Here is a 12,850-nt window from a genome sequence, read left to right on the forward strand (position 1 = left end):
TGACAGTGGATATTAGAGAAGGTCTGATAGTGGATAAACTACTTTAGGTCTACCCTGTTCATATGCTCTCCCTCTAAAACATCTACTCCTGCCACTGTCAGAGACAATATATTGGGCTAGATAGACCATTTATCTGACCTAATATGGCACTTCTTATATTCTCATGTATGTTCTTAGACCTGAAAGTTGTGACAAGATTTTATTGAAGTTGCACAATGTCCAAATCACTGAAAACACAAAAGCACAAGATTTTCTCATTACAATGTGTAAAAAACATTTATTGGTATTGTGAAATCTACTTTAAAATTGATTAAAAAGGCCTTTCCCCTCCAAAATAAAAGCCAATAGCTAACAAAGAATTAAAAATAAATAAAAGCAAATCATAATACATTTAATAATATAATATGGGGAGCAGCCCCCACTACATACTTTTAAAAACAAAATAAAGCTACTAAACACATAATAGTTTATCAAGAATTTAATACAATAATCCCCATGCAAATACAATTAAATATTCATGAAGTATCTTTACAGCTCAGCAGCATTGCACTATGTTGCCAAAGTATGGGAACAACCAGTTTTCTAGACAGTGCTCTCTCTCCTTCAGACAGTCAAATGTTATTCAGCCACCATCCTGCAACTGCTACACATGCAACTTAATTATCATTTGCCAGGCCCTGCACTCAGGATTCATTGTTTTGTGGATTACAGTAGAAGACAGTAAACGGGGTTCCTCAAAACAATGGTTGTCACCAACATACTTTTGATACCAATGTCATTAATGGAACTGAAGTCCCAGCAGGTAAAAGCCAGATCTCCTCAGCACCCTGTCATTGCCTACCTTTGCATTCATGAACCTGCTTCCTGAAGAGTCTAGCTTTTGGAACCAGGCTTTTCCATTAACATTTTTGTTAGTTCCTCTAGGTAAGCAAACTATGGGCACCTCTTCCATCAATGGCCTTAGGGTAGTTTGGAAACCCCATTTTCTTTGATAGCTGTTATGATATTCCTTCTTAGGCACATTCCTTACGTCCTGCCCACATGGGTAAATCATAGGAAGAATCAGCGCACAAAACTATCCCAGCCCTATATAATAGTTGACCTGTCCACAGCAAAGCGACTAATCGGGGATCTGCAGAGGCCTGGGCCAGTCAGATTCCTGAAAACAACAAAAACATGCTTTGGCACTGGTATGGGTCTGTTCAACTGAGTGAAACAGCATCAGAGAGTTAGGACATGCTCCTCATGCAGCTCCATGATTCCTTTTCTCATGCTAAAGTTCTGGAGACACTCCTGGTCATTCCACATCTGCAAGACGATGTGATCCTATTTCTCCATGCTGCTACTTCTGATCCAAAAGTACCAGTTTATGAAGACAATACTCCTCACATCTAGTCAATTTTCCATGAATGCATGTTTTTGTCCTCAAAGTCTTGCTGGTCTCCACATTTCAGAAAGTCCTCCTGAACAATCATGCAGCATCTCAGACAGAGCTCAATTATGGCTTGACCCAGGGGTCATAGGGGCAAAAGTGAGATAATGCAGAGCCAAAATAACCTCAGCTAAATGTAATGGCAAACTGAAATCACTTATTTACTTGGGGCACTGAAGGTAAGACAAGTTTTCCCACAGTACATCAGAAGCCCTGGGATATACCATTCTTAAAAGCACAGACAAAAGGTTATTAGAACCAGGTATCAGACAAAGGAGGACATTTCAGATTGCCTTGTCAGTTAAAAAAAATTACCAAGGGAAAAATGCTATGTTATGAAAATGAAAGGATGCCTGGTTATAAAATGAGCTTGGGCATCTTGTACTGAAATAGTATTTTATGGGTTCTCAATTTGCAGAGGTAATAAATTTTCATCAATTTGTGTGGTTATCATCTATGAAAGACAAAAACTACCTAATGACTCACTGGGTTTTATCACTGCAGCTATTCTAATTTTTTTGTTAATTGCACAGCTGGGAAAAATAAATATTTTGTTATTTCTCTCTCTCAGCTTAAAGAAAATGAGCAACAATGATAAGCAGAGGGGTGGGAAAACACCATAGAATAGCTTTCACTGAAACAATGAGGTAATTTATCTAGAGATTAATCTTAGACTATGAAAGAGTGTAGTGTCTATGGGTGCTACTAGTGAAACTACAAGAATGGAAAAACAGTGCAAGAAAAGGAAAACACATTTTTTCTAGCCTTCAGTGCAGACTTCCCTAAGATTGTACCTACCTTGGAACACTCGAACGAGACAAAATCTCTTTCAAACAAGGGTGACAAAAGCTTCAGGATCTCCATTTCCTTCTGGTTAGACACTTCCAAAATGAACTGAAAAATGTCTACCCTACTTTTCTAGTGGAAATTACCACAGTCCTTGAAATAAAGTGGATACAGCCCTAGAAATTCAAAAGATGGATCCCCAAATACCTGTGAAACCAAAGATAAACCCCGAGGGATCTTTGTAACAGAAAAGAACAATTTTATAGGACTATCAAACTATAATGGTGGAAGACAACTTCTGATAGGTTTATGAATGGAAAATATAGCTGATGATAGGGCAGAGAGGCCAACATTTTCAGAACCAGAGGCCTAAATTTAGGTGCCTAAATCCAAATTTTGGTACCTAGATACACGACTTGATTTCTTTAAAAGTGCCATGTTGCCTCTCATTAGCTTTAACTTTTCTACTAATCACCACTCATTGCATCTATGAAGCAATTCCAGCCATGTTACATGCAATAGTTCAGGCATCACAGGTGGGCAAATAGGACCTGGCCTCTGGAACAGCAGATTTGAGAATGAGGCATTTCCAGGGCCAGTCCAATTCAAGAAACATTATATTTAAGAACAAAGACTTGTGTAGAGACCTGTAAAATTACCTCCTGTGAGCAGGCAGTCTTCTTCTGCTTCAGAACCACGTCAGGTTATATTGACTTCTATCTCTACCTCCTACTTTCCTGCCATGTCTTAATGGAAAATGGATGTTCGAGAGGATGGATGTTCTTGACTTGCTGGTCTGCCTGACCCAGGTGAGGTTCTTCTGTAGGGCTCCACCTCCCCTACACCCGGCCCCTTTCCTCTTAGGTTGTTGGTCACTATTCCCCATCAATGGTAAGTGGATTCCCGGTCTCTTTCTCCTCGGTCCTTAACTCAGTGTCTTGTTCTCCTTCTCTACCAGGTCAGCCGCTATATAACCACTCTCATCAAATCAAACAATAATTCTCTCGATTAACTCATTCACATTTCTTCCTCTGCTGGTCCCAGGCCTTCTGACTTTGTCCTCCTCAATTGTCCCCTTTTGGGAACAGAGTCCAACTTCTGTCTTGACTCTAAATCAAATCTTTGGGGAAGGATTTTCCCTCCCCCCTACTATTATTCTTCAGTGAGGAATTAACTCAAAGAAAGGGCTTCTTAGCCATGGCCCTCAATACCCTCTAATTCCTTTATAAATCAGAATTTACAAGCAAGTTCTTCAGATTTCTTCTCCCTCTTCCTGGGCATGCTCTGCCATAGAATTAGAGTTCCTTCTCAGTTCTCCTCACCAGCAGGACAGTCTGACCCTTTTCTTTAGTCCATCTGCCTCAGTTTCTTTCTTGGTCCCCACTTGCCCCTACAGGCTGGTTCACTTTTCTCTCCCTCTCATTCTTTTACTCAGCTGGTTCACCAACCATTTCCCATGGATGTTCTTTCCATCTGGGGTCCCAGCTTGGGGCTTCTGCAGGGACACCCCTCGCTGTCACTCCCCCCTAATCTCATCTACTTATCTTTCAGGGAGATTATCCTCACATGGACTTGTCTCGGTCCCAAGCGTCTGGCGTGCAGGGTTTCTTCTTCAGGATTTTTCCCTCCTGCAGGCTCCTGTGAAGTTTTCCCACACTGGGGATACCAAATACTAAGTTCTCTCAGTGCCCTCCTTTTAAATTGCCCACTTTCCACTGTGGGCTAATCAGAGAGCACATGTTCTCATGCTCCTGGGATTGCTGATAGCTGTGGTTCCCTGTGCTCCAGAGATGTACCACATGTCCATACCTGGACAGATGAGTTCCTGGCTGGCATGGCCAGTCCTGTGAGAGCATGGCAGGGGTGGGGACCCTGTCCCTGCCACACCTTCCCTCTACTCTCTCTCCTGGAGGACCCCAGACACAAAGCAACACTCCATTGTTTTCTTCCAGTTGCATACAAAAGTGATCAAAGGTTCTTGGATCAAAAGATAAGGATAGAAATGGAGGCAGTTTGTATGATGCTCATAACAGCCCACTTTCAGGAAGACAATCTCTTGCAATGGCAGATACTCTGAAAGTTCTGGAAGTTGAAACTTCACTTACTGAAGACTAATCACCACCAGCTAAGTAAATCTGCAAAGGAAATGCCTTTCACTTCCAGACACATTTCTTGAGTGAAAAGGCAGGATTATGTCCAGAACCCCAAAAGTAGGATGCTGACAAGGATGTGAAGTGCTCAAAATGAGAAGTAGCATAGTAGAAACATGTTTAAGAATCCAGAATTAAGTAATTAACAACACAACAATTAAAAGGTGCATATTTCAGAGAGCACAGTTTCCACTGAAGAATAGCATCTCTACATGGCAGAAAATATGGCAGGTTCCAGCTAATAGGCATTTAGGAGCAGCTCAGTCAAAATGAAGAGCACTGCTACGTAGATTTTTTTTGGACAAGAATGCTAGGAGAAACAATATTTTCTTACTTCAAAGGGAAAAAAGAAACACTTTTCAATGGAGCTTTATTCCAAACCCTGTTGTTTAAAATTAAAAGCTTCTGCATCAGGCTTGTGAACTCCAGCCACTAACCCAGAGAGAAAAGCTGAACAAATCAGGTGCAAACAAGCGTAGAGTGGAGCTGTTACTTAGCAATCTCAGCAGGCAAACTGTACAAGTTGGTCAAACTAGTTTAGTGAAGAAAAATTCTGCCTTAAAGTTTCCCAGCTGGAAAGATGTGCAAAGCGAGGAAGGCTATTCCTGTGTAGAAACTGAGTTAATTATCTTGGCTTTACACAAAACTGTAACAGTCAAGTCTCACATGAATAGAAAAAATGTGACCAGATGAACACTAGGCTTGTATGCAATGCTCAGACCTTGAGCTATCTTAAAGTACAATCTGTACTTCAGAGTGCCCCAGTCCTGCAATTGGATCCACATGAATGGTCCTTTGCCCACATGCAGAGTCTCTGAGCAAGCATAAGTGGCTACTCACGTGGACCCAACTGGGGACCTAATAAACAATGAATCTGTCCCTCTGTCACCTCAGATGTTTATATCAGTCTTTCAAGTTGAAATGACATTGACCTATAGAAAGTGATGCTTATGATAGATACAATGATGTCTACAAAGTGGGGGGGGAGGGGAGGGAGGGATTGGGAGGGGAATGAAGATTTATGAAAACATTAAATCATCTTGAATTGCTGTTCTCAGCCGATTATTTAATGGTTACCATTTCTCTTAGAGTAGGCTATTGTCAAAAAAAAAAATCAACTATATAAAAATGGCATCATTTTACTCCTTGCTGCTGTGATGGACCTAAGTACATGCGTCTAGACTTATTTTTGCTCATGTTATCAGCAAAGTTTTGATTATTTTTTACTCATTTTATCCTGCTGCAACCAAAGAAACTATAAGAAAATCTGAGCTGCTCCAAGTGGTGTGAATTTATAAAATTTTTCTACGTTGTAACCCATACATAATAGTTTGAAAAAAACTCCCTGTGAAAACAAGAGATCATATTCCCATGCATATTCTCTGTTAAAGTAGTTCTCTGAAAACAAAAAATAAATGTGACACCCATATTTTTAACCTTGGGTACCTAAAGTTGAGATCCTAAATCTGTTTTTAAGTACCTAAGCCTGGTTTTGAGAAATACTGACTATGCACAGCTCCCATTGTGTAATCACTCAGGTAATAGAAGAGCAATATTTATGCAAGGTTGTCTGATGTTGAGAAGTTCTCCTGCAGTCTTCATTCAGAAACGCCATCATTAGCTGGTAATATACCATGTCCAAGACTTAAACTCAGTAAACTAGGGGGATATAATTTTATGAAGTTGTTCAAAGATCAGCACATTTTCTAGTATGCAAGCTAGTAAATTTGCTTTAGAAGAAGTTCAAGTTGATAAATCTCCCTGGCTATGCTTTCTGTCGATTGATATCATAAGATATATTTTACTTAAAATTAGGATTGTCTGAAGTTCAGTGGATTTAATTATTTGTAATTATCCAGTTGTTGTCAGTATGTGGCCATTTTATGACAGTGGTATCTACTGTGTGGGTCAGGTTCAACTGTATATCTTTTCAAACACAGAATTAATGTACTATTGATGAAACCATTACTAGAACCAAATTAAAGTCTGGGCTGATGTATTGGTCCATGGGGTGCTGTCAGACATGAAAGGAGTAATTAGTATTCATTACTTTATACTCTACAACATTCCAATTATTAATGAACTTCAACTGTTAGGCTGTACCATATCTATCACAAGCATCTTTCTAGTCTTCCTTTATTAGGAGAAAAACAAAAATGCCTAATACAAATTACTAAAATAATAATAATACAAAATCCAGAATGATGAAAACCCAGTTCACTTGGTAGAGAAGTGTTGTATATTTCTACTGCTCCAGGATGAAAATGTGGTATATCTTTCAACATGCAGCGAACAGAAGGCCACACAAAAATATTAAATATTAACTGGCAGAACTTTTATTTGCACTTGCAAAGAACTCTTAAACTGGTCACTTGATATTAAAATGATGAGTGTGTGGACATGTGCATGCACCTCTGTTCTGCTGCGTAGAAGCCTTTGCAGGGTAACTGTGCAATGGTATTGCTGTGACCCCTATAATTTTTATCATACCTCTTCCTACTAGTTTTCTTGAATCATGTCCAAAATTAGTTAATAAGACTTCAAAAGCATGGAACTCAATTCTGATCTCTTTCAGCGGAGTTACTGCAGATTGATACTGATGTAAGTGTAAACAAAATCAGGCCACACATTATCTCACTTTTACAAACACATACTTAGCAAACTTTGGGTATTTAGTGTGGGTCAAAGGACCCCTCTACAGATGGAAGTAAAGGTGCAGTGGGGTTAATACATGCCTGGAGGTGCATGGCAGGAGGTGCAATTGTGGGGTCATGCATTAGATCCCATTGCACTTTACTGTCAGTGCACTGGCAAGAAGCAAACTCCTGCTGCTGGGATCCCCCTCAGTTGAGCATTAACGGTTTCATCAGCTGAGAGGCTCCCAGCTGCAGGGGCCCCTCATGCACCTTTGCAGCTGGAAGACGCAGCTGCTGCAATCTTACTCCCCTGGAGTTTCATACCCTTCCTGAGGCTGGAAGACTATAGCAACTGTGATCTCCCAGCCCCGGGAGCTCTGTGCATGCCCAGGACTGGAAGATTGCAGCCCTGCCAAGGGGCTGCTGGCACCCAAATGGGTCTTGGCACCAGGAGGCATGCTGCCGGGACCCAGCATCCATAGCTGTGGGACTTGGTCTCCGTGCTGCTGCGACCCAGAGTCAGCAGCTACTGGAGCTGACACTCTCCTCAGTTGCAGGACTCCCAGACCCAGCTAGGCATGATACAGCCCTGTGGCTGGGAGCCCCAGCTACATGTGCAAATTAAAACTCAATAGCAACCAGCTATAATGTTAGTACATATTTCAAGGTTTAACTTGATGACTGGTTAGAGCTTTTCATGGCGTGACAGCTACTTTGCATGTGTAACTGGTCTCAAAGTAATTGCAGAATTAACTGGTTAGAGGGAGCCTAAGAGAGTTTAGTTATTTACGAAAAAAAGAAAACAAAGCATTTTAAGGGTGGAAAGCACAGGGCAATATTTTGCTTTCGTATAAAATGTCGTTAGTCTTAAACCAGTTGTGTGTTCAAAAAGGATTTGAATTCCTGTAAATCCCATCATTTTTGTGTGCAGGCACGAAGCACATGGCTTTCATTCATTCATCTCATATGAAACCCCTCCCACCGAAGGCTTATGGTGGCTTACAATAAAGGGGATAATATATATATATATATATATATATATATATATATAAAACAAGAAGAAAAGTTGAGTATAACCCAACAATAATAGACATATATTTTGGCAAATGCGAGTAACAGATGCATTGTCTCCCTTAATCTGGAGCTAATAAAGCCAGCCTACTTAACTAGCCATAAATTCTTGAAGTACATATGAAACCAGTCCCTTCTGTATGGCAATGCTGGTTATGCAAAAAGAATTTAAAGAGCCCCTGGCACATGTGATGAGTGTGTCTTAAGTCTTGTATCTCTTTTACTCTCAGAACTGAAGGTATTTTTCTTTTGTAAAACAGCAGAAAAGAACTTTCCTCAGACTAGGAAAAACAAAAATTCACCTTTGATCAGAGACAAATTTGTGGGGCCAAGTTTGAGCCCCCAAAATGAACCAGTTGATAATACTCATTTTAGGTGTACACTGACATAACCAAACTAAACATTTCTTTCCAGTTTGCTCACAGCATTGGCGGACACTGAAATCTGACCACTGGTCACATAGTCAAATGATGCAGGCACTAGAGAGGGATATTCACTAATTGCCCCCAGCATGGGTAGCAGCATAAGCTCCCCACCATTGCCTATCTACAACTTAAGCAATTTTTTCAGTAAACAGTTTGCTAAAAATTCAGTTTGGAAAAAAAAAAAAAAGAGTTAGATCTGCAAAGTGAAGGAAAAAGAAGAGAAGGAAATCACTGTCTCCTTAATTCCTGGGCACACTGGTTAGAGTACTCTCCTGAAGGGTGGAAGATATGGGTTTAAAGGCTCTCCCTCTGGTTGATTCAGAGCTGGGATTTGAATCTGTATCACCCAAACCCTAATCACAAGGCTACATGTTATTCTGTGGTGGGTTTTTTCTGTCTCTAGTCACAGGTGTTATTTTATATGAAGTTCTTAAATACATGTTATACCAGAGAGAAACTAGGACAATCTCTATATCTAGGAAGTTAGGGTATTCTTTTGAGAAATTGAACACCTGGATTTCAGTCCTTGTTTCATGCAGTCTGTTATACCCAGAAATACAAACTGGAACAGCTTCAACAGGAGAGACAGAAAACTACCCAACAGAACAGGGGCGGGCAATTATTTTGAGCGGAGGGCCGCTTCCCCAGTTTTGGCAGACTGGCGAGGGCTGCATGGGTAGCCCTGCCCCTTGATACGTGCCCTGCCCCCTGGTCACCATCTTGGGACCGGTGTCCCAATGTCTTGGGACCAATGTCCCAGGGCCAGCAGCGATGGGGCCCAAAGCGGGGTGCAGGTGGGCAGGGGTCTGTGGAGCCGGGCTGGGCTGCACCAGCAGGGAGCGGGGAGCTGGCTTGGCTCCATAAAGCCCCTGCCAGCTGGGACCCTGTGCTCCTGCCACCCTGCTCTGGGCCCCATCGGCACTGGCCCCGGGACACCGGTGTGGGCCCTGTACTCCCACTGGCCCGTGGGACGTATTTTGCCCACCCCTGCACCAGAATATCAGTTAACATATCAGCAGGAGATGTAGGTGCAGGTGCCCTCAGGCAGGGGAAAAAAATTGAACCCTGAATCTTCCGTAGCCTTGCTGAATGTCCCAACTGCAGAGTGATAGGTAAAATTGGCACATGATCACTCTGCCTCACTGAAGTCGAGCCTTTCTCTTCCATGAGTTTGGTTTTGTTACAAATGACTGAAATGGAAATGTAATCTTTTGTTCCAGGTCAGGTGAATCATTTTGTCCCTCACTCCCAAAATAAAAGATTCTCAAAGAAAGAAAAAAAAAAAAGAAAAAAAAGAGAGATTTTCATTTTGTGTCAGTCATGAAATTGAATTTTCCCCCTCATTTTTCAGGTCAGTATCTAAAAAAAACAAGGGATCTATCAATTTCTGGACCAAAGCCCACTGAACTAGATAAAAAAGCATGTATTTATTTAATTGGTCTTTGGGACCAGCCATTATCTAGGGGTAAGACATTTACTACAGTAAGAGAGAGGGAAAATAATGTAAAGCCAGTAAGAATTTGCCATAAATACCTTATGTTGTGGTAGAACAATTATTTTTTCATTAATTTCTTCTGATTTATTACATTGTTATAATTTGTCAACCATAATAAGAATATTTGCTTTACATATAGGTTGCGGTATAAATGCTTTTTTGAACATATGAGAGTTACTAAAAGTGGAAAGTCATTTTCCAAAAATAAAAAATTTGTAAATGTTCACAGAAATTGATTTACTCTGCCCTCCCCCCCCAACAATTTCAGATGCCACTGCACTTTCATTTACTAGTAAAAACTGAAAAAAAATGAGAGTTTTTATAGCAAAGTTTGTATAAGATTGCATGGGTAGCCTTGAAGACAGGAAAAATCAGTAGTTCTACATTTTGAAATCATAAAAAATTTGAGGTGTTTACACCCAGATTCTCAATTTTTGATGTGCATTCATTACCAGTTGTAAACCAGCACCCTTCTCTCTCTCTTTTTTTAATAGTTGAATACCAAGCTTTGAGCTGATAAGGAACAGAAAAAACAACAGGAATAACGTGGCACTAAGCCTCATGTAAAAATCCTGATCATTCAAAAATACTTACCTCCCCTTTTTAGTTGTGTTTCTTCCAAGTAGGTGATCAAGTACTGGATCTATTGTTTCACCCAAGTTTTCAATTAGGACGGTGTCTCCACAGGCCAAAGCTCTTTCAATGGTTTTCAGAAACCTTAGTATGAAAATAAAATCCAGCAATAAGACAGACTTCTTATTATGTAATAAGATGCTTCTGCTACATATATTATAAACTGGAGAAAATATTTGTTTAAGGGCTCAGTTGCAACCTGCCATATTACACAGACAGATATATCTTCTAATAGTTAAAACTTTGGTGGTTTTGAGTAATAGTCTACTTCTGCACTTTATTTTCTACTCATATAAAAAGGCATTCTACATTTTTTAATGAAATAAGAAGACCAGGTCCCTGCCTGAAGGAGTCTGCAAGTCTTTATATAAACATTATAAACAGGTATAAGATGGAATGCCACAAAATAAATGTTAGGAGATTTTAGCATGCCTTGCTGGGTCTATTATTTTTTGCTCTAAGGCTTTACATATCACCATTTATAAATTTCATGCTGCCTTGAAAGAGGTATTAGAACTTGCACAGGCTCCTGGAAGAATTGTAATCTATAGTGAGGGTAACATATGGTGGGCTAGGTCTTCAAAGCCAAGAATAGAGAGACATATTAGGCACTGACAGATGTGAAAAAATAATACAACAGCACTTTACTGGAAGAAGCAGCATTAGTTTAACCTGGCTCCCCAGTGTCAGCTTTCGATAAAAGTGTCAAAAAGCCCCACTGAAGTGCCTGATCTATGTAGATGTTGGGCAAACTAGGTTGAAGTAACAGGCTGCCTCTTCTAGGCATGTGCTGGGCTTGGCACAGAGGTGCACTGAGTTTAAAACAACATTGTGTACGGGTTGGTTTTTTTTAAATGTCTGTAAGCAGCCAAGGTTCTTATGTTAAGAAAATAAATACTAACTGAAAATACAAGTCTGTCTTTGTCTCTTTTTTAAATCCTATCCTAATGAGATTTTATAAATAGTTAGAAATAAAAGACTTTCTTGGATATATAGTGAGTCCACCTAACGCGATGCTTTGTCTGGGTGTGCGCTGTGCTTGGTGTGGGGGTGCACCAAGCTTAAAGCACTGTTTTTTTCCCCCATGTCTGTAAGCAGCCAATGTGCCTGCAAGGTAGATATGGCAAAGAGATTGACACACAGGAACTCAGGTCTGGAAGAGACCTCCTGGATCCCTGAGTCCAGACCCTAGAAATCACAGGCAGCAGGTCATATAATAGTAAAGTAAAAGAAGTCAAGAGGTGTGTCTATGTGAGATGTTTACTGTGCGTTTGACTAATTAACTGCCCAGTAAATGTCTAAACATCTACATGTGTGCACCTATTAGGGTGCACAAAACTAATACAAGTACTACCCTGCTGCAGCGTATTTTCATGCGCAGCAACAAACATGTAGAAGCCGACACAGCTGGCTGGGGCACGAGGGTGCTTCAGTGTGGGGGCTGCCTACTAGCTAGCCCCATGCTGAAGCACACTTGTGCCCCAGCCAGCCTGTCTGCAGCACACTGAGCCCAGTTGGAGCAGCCCCGGGCTGGCAGGCTGACCCACCCAGACTCTCTGCCACCTGGGGCTGCTGCGACTCAGCTCAATGTGCTGTGGTCCCAAGTATGTAAATGGCATGCCCAGGAGCTTTCCATGAGCAATAAACTGCAGAGCAATCAGTTCTGCAGTTTGTTGCTTCGCATTAATGGAACTTCGCATTAATGGAACTTGAAAAATGCTGAAAAGCAGACAGTGAGCTGAAAAGCTCCTCAGTGATTCAGAGGTTTTAAAAAGTGGTATTATTGAGACCACATGCTGTTCTAGGCTATGCAAATGCCTGCTGTTCCTGGATATCAATAAAAATAAGTCTCTTTGATGATAATAGTCTCTTTGATGATAATAGCCTTCAAAGGTTTATAAAGTTATTAGACAGCCATGTGGTAGCATGAAAAATAACATTCAGCTGAAAATCTACTACAACCCTCTCCATAAATCAGAATCATCTTGAGAAGGGATAAATCTGATCCATTCCAAAGGAGTGATAGATATTTAAATGCAATTTAAACTTCACTATTAGAATTCAAAACATCTTTGATATCCAGGAGAATACCGAATATTGGCTAAAGTCATTTGTGAAAACGTTAGATTGAGTCTCTCACTCTGTAATGGCTACATATGTCACCATCTTATTGGCTAAGTTGTAATGTAATCAGGAACATGAACAAAAGCCAGCATGTTAGG

General features: G+C 40.6%; 1 protein-coding gene across 1 annotated transcript in view; it reads right to left on the reverse strand.

Annotated features, from left to right (window-relative positions):
• DNAH11 (dynein axonemal heavy chain 11) overlaps positions 1 to 12,850 on the reverse strand; it is a 281,712-nt gene that overhangs the window by 41,245 nt on the left and 227,617 nt on the right. The window contains 1 exon segment of the mRNA XM_059728936.1: positions 10,590 to 10,712. Within this exon segment, the coding sequence (XP_059584919.1) occupies positions 10,590 to 10,712 (123 nt within the window).

The sequence above is a fragment of the Alligator mississippiensis genome, chromosome 5 (genome assembly GCF_030867095.1).
Source record: "Alligator mississippiensis isolate rAllMis1 chromosome 5, rAllMis1, whole genome shotgun sequence".
NCBI classification, from domain to species: domain Eukaryota; kingdom Metazoa; phylum Chordata; order Crocodylia; family Alligatoridae; genus Alligator; species Alligator mississippiensis.